The sequence below is a fragment of the Lepidochelys kempii genome, chromosome 2 (assembly GCF_965140285.1).
Source record: "Lepidochelys kempii isolate rLepKem1 chromosome 2, rLepKem1.hap1, whole genome shotgun sequence".
NCBI lineage: Eukaryota > Metazoa > Chordata > Testudines > Cheloniidae > Lepidochelys > Lepidochelys kempii.
In genome coordinates, this window is record NC_136381.1 from 17,030,551 (window position 1) to 17,044,364 (window position 13,814).

Below are 13,814 nucleotides of genomic sequence, written 5' to 3' on the forward strand. Positions count from 1 at the left end.
TGGTCTACACTAGAACTTTAGGTCGAATTTAGCAGCATTAAATCGATGTAAACCTGCACCCGTCTCCTTCAATGTTTGACTCCTTCAATGGAGATGGAGGCAATACGGAAGTAGGTTTTGGGGACGAAGAAGAAGATGATGATGATGAGGTTGTAGATAGCTCAAAGCAAGCAAGCGGAGAAACCGGTTTTCCCGACAGCCAGGAACTGTTTCTCACCCTGGACCTGGAGCCAGTACCCCCCGAGCCCACCCAAGGCTGCCTCCTGGACCCAGCAGGTGGAGAAGGGACCTCCAGTGAGTGTACCTTTTAAAATACTATACATGGTTTAAAAGTAAGCATGTGAAAGGATTACTTTGCCCTGGCATTCGCGGCTCTCCTGGATGTACTCCCAAAGCCTTTGCAAAAGGTTTCTGGGGAGGGCAGCCTTATTGCGTCCTTCACAGTAGGACACTTTACCACTCCAGGCCAGTAACACGTACTCGGGAAACATTGTACAACAAAGCATTGCAGTGTATGTTTGCTGGCATTCAAACAACATCTGTTCTTTATCTCTCTGTGTTATCCTCAGGAGAGAGATATAATTCATGGTCACCTGGTTGAAATAGAGTGCTTTTCTTCAGGGGATACTCAGAGGAGCCCATTCCTGCTGGGCTGTTTGCCTGTGGCTAAACAGAAATGTTCCCCGCTATTAGCCACAGGGAGGGGGGGGCAGGTTGAGGGGGTAGCCACGCAGTGGAAGGAGGCAAAATGCGACCTTGTAACGAAAGCACATGTGCTATGTATGTAAGGTTAACAGCAAGGTTTACCCTGAAAGAGTGTAGCCACTGTTTTATAAAATGTGTCTTTTTAAATACCACTGTCCCTTTTTTTTTCTCCACCAGCTGCATGTGTTTCAATGATCACAGGATCTTCTCCTTCCCAGAGGCTAGTGAAGCTTAGAAAGAAAAAAAAACACACTCGAGATGAAATGTTCTCCGAGCTCATGCTGTCCTCCCACACTGACAGAGCACAGACGAATGCGTGGAGGCAAATAATGTTAGAGTGCAGGAAAGCACAAAATGACCGGGAGGAGAGGTGGCGGGATGAAGAGAGGGCTGAAGCTCAAATGTGGTGGCAGCGTGATGAGAGGAGGCAGGATTCAATGCTGAGGCTGCTGGAGGACCAAACCAGTATGCTCCAGTGTATGGTTGAGCTGTAGCAAAGGCAGCTGGAGCACAGACTGCCACTACAGGCCCTGTGTAACCAACTGCCCTCCTCCCCAAGTTCCATAGCCTCCACACCCAGACGCCCAAGAACGCGGTGGGGGGGCCACCGGCCAACCAGCCACTCCGCCACAGAGGATTGCCCAAAAAAAAGAAGGCTAGCATTCAATAAATTTTAAAGTGCTGTGTAGCATTTTCCTTCCCTCCTCCACCATCCCTCCTGAGCTACTTTGGTAGTCATCCCCCTATTTGTGTGATGAATGAATAAAGAATGCATGAATGTGAAGCAACAATGACTTTATTGCCTCTGCAAGTGGTGATTGAAGGGAGGAGGGGAGGGTGGTTAGCTTACAGGGAAGTAGAGTGAACCAAGGGGCGGGGGGTTTCATCAAGGAGAAACAAACAGAACTTTCACACCGTAGCCTGGCCAGTCATGAAACTGGTTTTCAAAGCTTCTCTGATGCGTACCGCGCCCTCCTGTGCTCTTCTAACTGCCCTGGTGTCTGGCTGCGCGTAACCAGCAGCTAGGCGATTTGCCTCAATCTCCCACCCCGCCATAAACATCTCCCCCTTACTCTCACAGATATTGTGGAGCACACAGCAAGCAGTAATAACAGTGGGAATATTGGTTTCGCTGAGGTCTAACCAAGTCAGTAAACTGCACCAGCGCGCCTTTAAACGTCCAAATGCACATTCTACCACCATTCTGCACTTGCTCAGCCTGTAGTTGAACAGCTCCTGACTACTGTCCAGGCTGCCTGTGTATGGCTTCATGAGCCATGGCATTAAGGGGTAGGCTGGGTCCCCAAGGATACATATAGGCATTTCAACATCCCCAACAGTTATTTTCTGGTCTGGGAAGAAAGTCCCTTCCTGCAGCTTTTGAAACAGACCAGAGTTCCTGAAGATGCGAGCGTCATGCACCTTTCCCGGCCATCCCATGTTGATGTTGGTGAAACGTCCCTTGTGATCCACCAGAGCTTGCAGCACTATTGAAAAGTACCCCTTGTGGTTTATGTACTCGGCGGCTTGGTGCTCCGGCACCAAGATAGGGATATGGGATCCGTCTATGGCCCCACCACAGTTAGGGAATCCCATTGCAGCAAAGCCATCCACTATGACCTGCACATTTCCCATGGTCACTACCCTTGATATCAGCAGATCTTTGATTGCGTTGGCTACTTGCATCACAGCAGCCCCAACAGTAGATTTGCCCACTCCAAATTGATTCCCAACTGACCGGTAGCTGTCTGGTGTTGCAAACTTCCACAGGGCTATTGCCACTCGCTTCTCAACTGTGAGGGCTGCTCTCATCTTAGTATTCATGCGCCTCAGGGCAGGGAAAAGCAAGTCACAAAGTTCCATGAAAGTGCCCTTACGCATGCGAAAGTTTCGCAGCCACTGGGAATCGTCCCAGACCTGCAACACTATGTGGTCCCACCAGTCTGTGCTTGTTTCCTGAGCCCACAATCGGCGTTCCACAGCATGAACCTGCCCCATTAGCACCATGATGCATGCATTGGCAGGGCCCATGCTTTCAGAGAAATCTGTGTCCATGTCCTGATCACTCACGTGACCGCGCTGATGTCGCCCCCTCGCCCGGTATCACTTTGCCAGGTTCTGGTGCTGCATATACTGCTGTATAATGCATGTGGTGTTTAATGTGCTCCTAATTGCCAAAGTGAGCTGAGCGGCCTCCATGCTTGCCTTGGTATGGCGTCCGCACAGAAAAAAGGTGCGGAACGATCGTCTGCCGTTGCTCTGACGGAGGGAGGGGCGACTGATGACACGGCTTACAGGGTTGGCTTCAGCTAAAATCAACGAAGGGGGTGGCTTTACATCAAGGAGTATTTCAGGCAGGACTTCACGGAGGGTTCCAATAAGAAATGGTGCACCTAAGTTATTGTTCTTATTGGAACAAGGAGGTTAGCCTGGCCTCTGATTGATACATGGCTAGATTTACCTCGCTGCACCTTCTCTGTGAGTGACTGCAGTGTGACCTAGAGGAATGAGTCCCCTAGACAGGGGAGGAGGCAAATGAGTACAAAACAAATCTGGTCTATTTCTTGTTTTGATCCACTCCATCTATCTTTTACATCTTTGGCTGGCAGCAGACAGTGCAGAAGGACTGCATGCCATCCACATCTCATGGCTGCTCAGCAGAAGATGGTGCAGTAGAACTGCTAGCCACCCTCATCTCTTGCCTGCCCGGCAGAAGATGATGCAATAGGACTGCTAGCAATCCGTATCGCCTGCCTGCTCACCATAAGACAGTTCAATAGGACTGACTGCAGGACTAAAGAGAATGACCTGGTCAAGTCACTCCAAATTTAGTCCCTGCGCCCATGTCTGCCCAGGCACTCCCAGCCGACGTGGCCAGGAGCACCTCGGACATGACGAGGACGGCTACCAGTCGTACTGTACCGTCTGCTGCCAGAAGGCAATGGGTTGCTGCTACTGTGTAGCAATGCCGTACTGCATCTGCCAGCACCCAGAAGACATACGGTGATGGTTACCTGAGCGGGCTCCATGCTTGCCGTGGTATGGCGTCTGCACAGGTAACTCAGGAAAAAAGGCGCGAAACGATTGTCTGCCCTTGCTTTCACGGAGGGAGGGAGGGAACGGGGGCCTGACGATATGTACCCAGAACCACCCCCGACAATGTTTTAGCCCCATCAGACATTGGGATCTCAACCCAGAATTCCAATGGGCAGCGGAGACTGCGGGAACTGTGGGATAGCTATCCACAGTGCAACGCTCCGGAAGTCGACTCTAGCCTCGGTACTGTGGAAGCACTCCGCCGAGTTAATGCACTTAGAGCATTTTCTGTGGGGACACACACACACTCGAATACATAAAACCGATTTCTAAAAAAACGACTTCTATAAATTCGACCTTATTCCGTAGTGTAGACATACCCTAAGAATCAATTTGGAGATTGAGAATCTGAGTTATACTGTTTAATGTCCTGAAAAAATTGCTAGCTCATTTGCCAACATGAGTAGGAAACTTGTCCTGGAAAGTGGAGTTCTGCAGAATTTAAGCTTTCAATAAAAAAAAAAAAAAAATCCCAGCCTTTTGAGAAGTCACTTTCACAATGATATTGTAAACTGAATTGGATCGATTCAGAGTTACTTCAGGCTGACAGGAAACTTACACATGAAAAATGGAAATTCTTTAAGATCAAAATCCTGCCCCTGAAGGCTGGGAGGAAGGTATACTTCCCCTCTGATCACGGTGGGAGAAGAGCTACTTATTCCAGCACTATGTGGGAGGAAAAAGGCCAGTGGATCTATACAGCAGCACCATAAGCCCAGCCCTCATATCCTTACTGTCACTGTTATGCAGGAAAGCCCCATGAAGCTAAGGCTTTTGTTGTGCTGAAGGAATGTTGTGTTCCATCTTCTGGCATAGTTCCTGCATAGGAGAAAGTCGCAGCTTCCACTAGAAGAGATCTCGTACAACACGCCAAAAAGGGGGCTAGATTTACATCTGAATATTGTAAGCATATCAAATGTATGCTAACCTTGAAATCCTTCTGCATCTTAGTTTTGTCTCAGAAAGACTAGATATTTGGAAGTACTTCATGATTTGTCAAAGTCTGCAGTCTTATGATAACTGTATTAGGATACACACTAGTTTAAAGCTAGGACCTATCCCCGTTCCTGTTGGTGCGAAGAACAAGATTGGAAATTACCAGAGAGTCGTGTTCCAAACCCATCTCTATGATCAGCATGCTTTATGACCTTGTCCAAGTTGATAAGGAAACTAAGACCAAATGCTAATCTTTACAACTCATATGGCACTTTTTACTTAGAACTCAAAGTGCTTTAAGTGTTAACTATTTTTAATGACCATGAACCACTGAAGCTTCTGGGACCCATGTTCTCCCATAAAGATGCACTGTGAGTATGCTTTCCTTAATAAAAATATATAGCTTTCAGATGAATATTTCAGTTATTTCTTACATTATAAACTCCTCTAAGCAAAGAAAGTGTCTTCTGTACTATACCTCGCAGAGTAGGCCTCCACCCAGTGCTGACTAATATAAATATTTAACAACAATTTGGATTTTTACTGTTGAAGGAAAGCTGAACAATGTAATGCATGAAAGTAAGGAAAAATCAATATCGTTATAGGTTGGGATGAACCTTGCTGGTGGGTGTAACACCCACCTTGCATTCAGAATAAATGTGGAGGCCATTACACTCCCTTATGGAACCTGGCAGCTGAAACAACAGTGACCTCTCACCCCAAAACAGAGGCACACCAACACCCAAAACAAAGGAACACGTAGCTGGCTATTATTTTACGAAGGCCACGTATCTGTGAAAGAAACAGAAATACCAGAGAACCTGAGAGAAAGCACAACGAAGCCCCGGACAGCAGCACTGGTAGCACATCATCCTCCTCTTAACAGAAACAACGCACAGGGCCCAAAATTTGGCTAACCTCTAGTGTGAAAAAGGGATAACAATATAGTCGATTTATAAATCACATTCTATAAAAAAAGGTGTCACAAATTCTAATGGGTTTGAGTATTTTCAATAATGCGTATACATAGTTTACACAACAAATGAGAACATTTCACTAGAGGGAGCTAAAGACCAAAAAATGTAGTGTTTATGTAATACTAAAAAACAAATCCATAGTACAATATACTTACATTTTATGAATTAAAGTGTTTTTACACTATTGACATGCTGGCCCCTAAATTACACTAATTTATATACAAAATGCCATCCTTAACCACAGCTTATACTCCCACTACACAAAGTGGACTAACAGTGATCCTGCCAAACAAAGCAGAAAGTGTTATGTTAAGCTGGCAAATCCATTCCTATATCTATTTAAGTTTTAACACACAAAATTCATCACCATGATGTTTATACTTTAGAGAAACTGGCTAAAGGTAACTGTTTGGAAGTTCACTACTGAAAATTCAGCTAAGCTTAGACAGTTTATTTTGTACCATAATATCTTTTTGCACTATTGTAGTAGTAAAGGGTTTTGATTACTTATATAAACTAAATATTTCCTTTGTAAGTGAAGACTTGTTAGAAGGCTACTACTCAGGACTGAAAGGGAACCTGGTGCCCTAGGAAAACCACAATATTAGACTTTCCCCTCCTCCATTACTCAAACAGCTTCATCTCCCTCTTGGAAATGCAGTGGCAGAGGTCTACCCAATTCCCTTCCAGAGAAGCAGAGGCAGAAGCATAGCGCCCTCTTCTTCCCCAACTTGGAGTAGCAGCAGGGATCCCCTTAGAAGCAGCAGGTGTATCAACATGGGTCCCCCTGGCCTCTCTCAGGAGGCAAGAGAGGCCTCAGGTACTTATCTCACCAGCAGAGATTAAACTGCTTAGGTGGGTGGGCCAGGCCCTGCCACACTCTTCTCTGCCATTCTGGTAGGGTGGTGCGACTCGACACCAGTGACTCTTGGAGTTAACCCCCCATTAAGATGCATGGAACAATTCACAATTGTTGTTTGGCAATGAGGCACTTCATTCTATTTGACTAATGTACACATTAAAACCCACTTTGGAGTCTGATTCAAAGAAAACTAAAGGATGTGGCCTATTAAAACAGCAGGACTTTCATAATCAAAAACAAATGTTTGATAAATATATTAAAGATAACTTGAATTTTAAAAATACTGAAAACATGCAGAGCAGAGCTTATTACCACTTCTGTTTAAACATATTTTGTTCTAGATAGTGGCCTCAGAACTAGCTTTTTATGATTGAACAAACCTAGGAAGATACTTTGCATGTGAAACTACTTTGCACTGCAAGTCAGGTAACCCAACGACTCCAGTTTTACTTAAATTCCATCTCCTAAAACCAGTCTCAAGGTGGTTCCAAAAGGCTCACACTTCACATACATTACAGAAAAGCTCATTGCAAGATGAATGGTTACAAACAGAAAAAAATCTATTCATTTGAAAGAAGGAAGTGCCATGATCATCTGATCTTAACAGGTAAAATAAGAACTAAATAATGGCAGTAAGATATAGTTATCAAAGAATATGCTAGTCAATCTGTGCATTTTCCAAGTCACAGTATCCCCAGCTCACGATAGCATTGCTGACCCCTGATGATCACCTTAAAGATGTCAGAGTGCTGCAGGGGTACACAAGTATTGACACTCCAGTCCAGTTTGAAAAGGGTTGACCCTAGGCTTCTAGCAAGATTCTCCCCTTTTCATTCCCTAAATTCACTCCTCCTGTCTAACAGCACTCAAAACCACATTTAGTATGCATCCACAATGTGATTTATTAGTAGGATGCCACTGAAATCCCCAAAATACAGGACATCCAGCTCAGCTGCATGAACTTCTAGAAAGGTGTGGATGCACCTCTGCCAGCATGACCTTGCATGCATGATCCATGTGTCGCCACACCACAGAGAGGATGCCATTTTGCAAAGCACCCTGCCCCTACCAGAGTGAACTTGCAGGCATTATGCCACATGGAAATGCCATTTTGCAGACCATGCTGCCTCACCCCCACCAGCGTAACCCCACGTGCACAGTGCCTACGAAGCCACGTTGGTTGGAGAGGAGCAATGCATTCTGCAAAATGGTGTCCTCCGTGCATCTGCAATGACATCGGACAAAACCACATTCAGTTTTATATCAGTACCAGACAGGACATCAAACTTTACCAAACAAACCAACCAAATAAACGGACTGGTTGGCTTAAAACCGGACAAATGGCCTGCCTACTTATTACCATAGGTGTGGATAATATAAATCAACTACCCCACTATTCCTTAATTATTCCCACCCCAGCCTTTATGCAACTCTCACCAATAGGAAAGATGGGGACCACAGGAACTATATGCCTATGACACTGACCCAGGCCAGATGCTTAGGTAAACAAGCCTCTATACAATATTTAATGAGGTCCTAAAGTGTGCTGGGGGCTTCACAGAAGACAAGACAGAAAGGGTCATGGAATCAGAAAAAGAAACAAAAGGGTCATTCATCATGGGTGATGTCACTGAAGAATAGAGGGGGGAGAGGGCCATAAAGCACCCATATACCACCGTCTTCTAGCAAACCCTTCCCCAGCGATTCACAATTCCCAAATCCTTCCCTCTTTCCCTTAATCCAACAATCAGCAGTCTCTCAGTTGTTCCTGCAAAGGGACCTCTTAAAAGACCCATTCTAAGTAGTGCAGGAGTCTGGATGGAGTTAACACCAAGTCATGTGGAACAGCAGTTTCTGCTTTCAGCCAGGAAAGAGAATGTTATTTTATTCTAATTGTACAAATATTAAAAAAAATAAAAAAATTTTTACTTTGCCCCATTTCATCTCCCAAGTCTCATTTTCTTGTTATCCACTACAGTAATAAGTGTACTCAGAGAAAGACTGTGGATGCAGCAATGTTGGACCATTTCCTCCAGGAACAAAGGAGGACATTACAGCTAAAGCATAGGATACAGTCAGGAGATTTGGGGTCCATTCCTGGCTCTGCCACAGAATTCCTGTATGACCATGGGTGACTCACTTAATCTCTGCCTCAGTAGCTTTGTATGAAAACAGAAGTAATATTTACCTCTTACAGAGATGTTAAGAGGTTAAATTAAAATGTCTTTAGATTCTTGTATGCAAGGTACTACAGTATGTAAAATACAAAGCGTTTTTACCATTCACTAGATTATCACTTTCAGATGGCCAAGCCTCATGAACTATATAACCCTAGTAAGACTAGTATAATATTACATATAGGATTCATAACACATACAGAGCAATGTTTATTTGGGATTTTTTTTCTTCATTGGGAATTATATTTCTATAAGCTTATTTCACAGATGGAATTGATTTCCCTTCTTGGGAATTTTATTTCAAGTATGGGACAGAGAAAGACAACATTCTGTGACACTATTCATTTGCCTTTGAGACAAAGGCAGCAGCATGCAGTGTCTGTCACATTCAGCGGCTGGGTAAACAGTGTAAGGCAATCTTTTTGCATAAGTGTTTCAGGCCCAGGTATATTTCAGTTGTATTCCTTGGAGATTTCCTGAACTGACCTTAACTTAAAATGAGGAAACTGTGGAAAAGTCTGATTCATCTCCCTCTCCCTACAATATTGATGCTCCTTTGTACTGGATATGTACTTCCATCAGATGTGTCCTTTAGCTCAACTTTGTCCAAGTTGTTGCAGTCACTTGGCTCCTACATAAGTGGCTGAAATCAATGAGACAGTTGTGTGGAGGGGAGAGGCTGAAGCATTGACAATCTTCGGCACAAGAAGCACTAATAACGGTGTCAGTGACAATGCTTTGTATGACAAAGGAGCCAAGAGGTACAGGAGTTCATCTGGAAGTGGTTGATTGCACCAAGAGATTTAACAGTCTCCAACAGAGCAGTAGGTAGAGCCATCCCTTGGTAGAATGAATCAGGGCAACCACCCCAGGCCCTTCACTTTGGGGGGGTAGGGGGGGGCCTGTATGTCGATAAAAAATGGGACTGTCCCGATATTTAGCCCTTTGCCCCGCATCCCAACTGATGTATGATCTGGACACCATTTATTCAGATATTCAGATAAGGAGGCGAGTGGGGAGGTGAGGTGGGAGACAGGTGAGCAGGCGGGGCGAGGACGGGAATGGGGAGGCAAATGGCAGTTGGGTGGGGGGGTAAGGAGGCAGGCAGGTGGCAAGGAGGAGAGTGGTGGTCGGGCAGGGTACCAGCCAGACTGCAGGGAGGCGAGCGATGGGCAGGCAGGTGAGAAGGCGAACAGGTGGACAGCAAGGAGAATGGCGGGCAGGCGGGGGGGAAGCGCACACTGGATAGATAGCGAGGAGACTAGCGGGGAGGTGAGCAGTTGGCAGGGGGGTGAGGAGGCAAGCAGGTGGATGGCGAGGAGAGCAGCAGGTGGATTTGTCTCGGGCCCCACCGCCAACCAAGGACAGCCCTGGCAGTAGATAAGTGCTGAAGGAAGTGTAATCAACAACATACTAGTTCTTGAAGAAGTTAGGAGTCCAAGGGTATGCTTATACTTCAATCAGGAGGTCTAACTGCAGCTTGTGTAGGCATTCCTGAGCGAGTTTTAATCTAGCTAGCTCTAGTACCAATAGCTAGGTAGCATGGGCTTTGGCGTGGGTTATTCAAGCCTGCCTGGGACCCTGGGTTCTTACTCAGGTGGCTAGCTCACTCGGATGCAGCTTCACTAGCTTGTGTATGCTTATATGTGCTGTAACCACACTTCCGATTGCAGTGTAGACATCTCCTTAGAGTCTTGCACAATAGCACACTGTGTACATCTGTAAATACACTCTGTTTAAAAAGCATAATGAGAATGGATGAATAACGGACATAGCAAACAGCACTTTTTTCCTGTTTACCATTTACAAGCCCAATCATACACACACTTGCACATGAGTAACCCTGCTCATGTGAGTAGCGCCACTGACTTCTCATGCGACTCATATGGTTGTAGGCTTGGCCCTGTGTCCCTTAATATATATGATGCAATCTTGCAGCCCTTGTTCAAATAAAACTTAACTACACTGAGAGTTTTAACTGAGTAAGACTTGTAGTATGAGGCCTATTTTCCTGAAATATTGTACAGGTTCTAATGTTATTTCCTTGAATGATCACCGAATGTTACAACAATTGTATACTTCTCTTCTGCTTTAGTTTTTAACAGAGTACATAGCAATACAATATAAACGGGCACTTACTCAGTTCGTGTTTCTGGATCACTGTGACAGGAATGACACATGGCACTAAATCGAGAAACAAAAAAGTCATAGCGTCTGTGATATGAAGGGGTGTCTTCCTCAATGTTGGCAAATTTGACAAACTAGGGGACAAAAAAAAAAAAAAAAGCATGGTTAGAAAACTCTTTGTAACAAAAGTTTCCAAAAAGAGAACTAGATGGCTTTTTAGTTTCTAACTCCAGAACTTTCAAAAGTGGCTGTTCAATTTTTAAATATTTGACTTGGTAAACATTAAACAGAAAAAAGAATCCTCATGTTGCAATGCAGTGTAGAATATTGTTGCACAATAAGAGCAAAATTAATAATTTATCCTAATTTATTTGGTTACTCTAGTAAAACAAAAAGGAAACACGCAAGGTGGGGAGAAAGTAAATAGGCCTTGCCCTAAGGTTCCCCAGAAAAATATCAGCCCTGCTCAGAAAACTGGTTTGCAGTTGGACTATAGATCCTAACTGATTTTTTCTTCATTTGGATTAATGTGCTTAGCTAATGGATTTTTTTTTAAGTGTTCTGATGTAATTTTACACTATTTTATAAAATCTGTGAAGACCAAGACAGCTGGTCTTGCAATCTAATGGTAGGTCAAAAAGCTATACAAAAGTGATCAGTTTTGTTCACAAGCCTGTTCTCCAGGCCAGCAGAGGCCAAAGGCATTGTGTAGGCCATGAGATCAGAGCCTCGAGGTGGGGGGGGGGGGAAGTAGAGACCTCATGTTGCCACAGGTGATTCACTTTGGTTTACATGGAGCAACACTGGCAGGCTGTAAAAGGAACTGCGTTAACCCTCAACAGCTAGAATAAGGACAGTCACAAATATTTCCTTTGAAAGAGTGAATATCCATGGGAGATCCTAGAGGACTCTTCCTCTCCAACCGTGTGAAGTCAGTATTGCCAACCTTGAGCATTTAAACACATGTCCAGCCCAAAAAAACATGATACAAAAGAGTCATGAGTTTTAAGCCAAAGTAATAAATGTTGGGTTCTTTTTATCTGCAGTCTGGTTAAGTTTGAGGCTTTAGGATGCACCAGCTTCACATTTCTAACCTTTTCTCTGTAACGATGAAGGTTAGAAAAAAATTAAAATGAAAGCTGAGATTGTCATACCATCTCTTGAATCCAGCTAGTAGGGGTTTAAATATATCAAATGTCATAAGATTCACCACACAAAAAAAATCACGAGAGTTGGCAACACTGTTTTATCCTAATAAAAGAAGGTTAAACTGCAGTACATTTTATTTTCAAAAGCTGTTCCATTAGCAGCTGCATTATTTCAAAGTGATCTAAATGCAATTGCATGAAATAGAGCATACCTTGTGGCGCGTGAACATGTAAAATTGAAACAAAGTGTTGTATCATAACATTTTTTGGGGAAAAAAGGCATCTACCCATCAAACAACCTCACAAAGCTGCTTGCCAGGTTGAACAGTCTATCTAAACTGTGTACCAAATAATGGCATCTCCTATTGCTCAGTAGCATTTGAAACAGAAATTAACAAGCAGCATTCAATTCACAAAAATTCACAGACTTAAGCAGAATTTCCCTAATGCCTCATGGTTTGCACAAAATGCTTTGAACATTATAAAAGTAAAAAACATTCATAAATGATACAGGATAATGCTGAATGTTACCTAATGTTATTTGCAACTTTCAAACACTAAACTATCAAATCCATTAGTAGCCTCACTGAGTAGGGTTGACAGTGTTTTTATCCTATACAATGCTATACAATTACTGGCTATAAAAATCAACATTTGCTACAACAAAGAAGAGTTCTTGACTCAAAAGAACATGTGAGTGATGTGACCCAGATGATATTTGTATGGCTTTTGCACTAGAGAGAGATGCTGAAGAAGCCTCAGGAGATAACAGACCCCCACAAATTTAGTTGCTTACATAAAAATATTGGTTTAAAAAAGGAATGGAACAGGTCAGACCGGAGAAAAAGCTCTTGATGCCACATCTAAGAATTCAAACTGTACATCTGACAAGAAATTAGTATCTTTTTAGCATCTAGATGGACTTTTGGTCTGACCCAGTGTGACCATTTTCTTATGTTCTTATCTCAAAGTCCCCAAATGAGCCAAACTTGAAGACAGAGTTGACACTTCTTTACAGATCACCAAGCACAGTCTAGAGCAGTATTTCTCAATGACCAGTCTGTGGACTGGTGCCAATACCTGAGATCTCCCTGATACAGTTTAGGAAGGCAGCAAGTCAGTACCTGGTATCAAAAAGGATGAGAAACACTGATCTAGCGCATCCCTTCCATCATGGTCCCTGAACTTTAGAACTGGCCTGTATCAACAGGTCATCCAGATATGACTGGAAAAGCCATGTGGAATCTGCAGCAGTCACTACCATGATATTTTATATTTTTAAAATTCAGGGGCATTGTACAAACTTAAAGGTGAGAGCTCTGTATTTGAGGGAGATATAATGAAACCATTACCATTCATTATCTTCCTCTGCCCTGCATCTTTTCTCCTGTTTCCTCTGCAACATCAGTTCCGTACCCAACAACGTCGCTGCCATTTTACCTACTGAGAGCTGTAGTTCCAGTTTAAATTTAGCAGATTTCTAACAACTATATTCTAAGTATCACTGAAATAGCTGACTCTAAATTCTGAGATACTGTACAAAACTGTTCTTCCTGGAAGCAGAATACACTGGGTTGTCACATGGTAAGAAAGTGAATAACAATCAAACCAATGTTCTAAAGTCTATTGCCACTCATTTGTCTGAAGGAGAACAGCCCACAGACACTCATTGTAGAACATAAGTAATAGAGAAAAGGTTTCTCTTGATACACTATTTTATAAAAATTTTTTTAAAGCTTTCCTCTTTCTAAGGGCTTCAGAAATAGGCTTCAAATACCTGCTGTCC

General features: G+C 43.6%; 1 protein-coding gene across 9 annotated transcripts in view; it reads right to left on the bottom strand.

Moving 5' to 3' along the window:
* EFR3A (EFR3 homolog A) overlaps positions 1–13,814 on the bottom strand; it is a 189,989-nt gene that overhangs the window by 93,436 nt on the left and 82,739 nt on the right. For all 9 annotated transcript variants that reach the window (XM_073330119.2, XM_073330113.2, XM_073330112.2 and 6 more), the window contains one exon: positions 10,893–11,014. In XM_073330119.2, the coding sequence (XP_073186220.1) occupies positions 10,893–11,014 (122 nt within the window). The remainder of the gene's footprint in view (positions 1–10,892; positions 11,015–13,814) is intronic.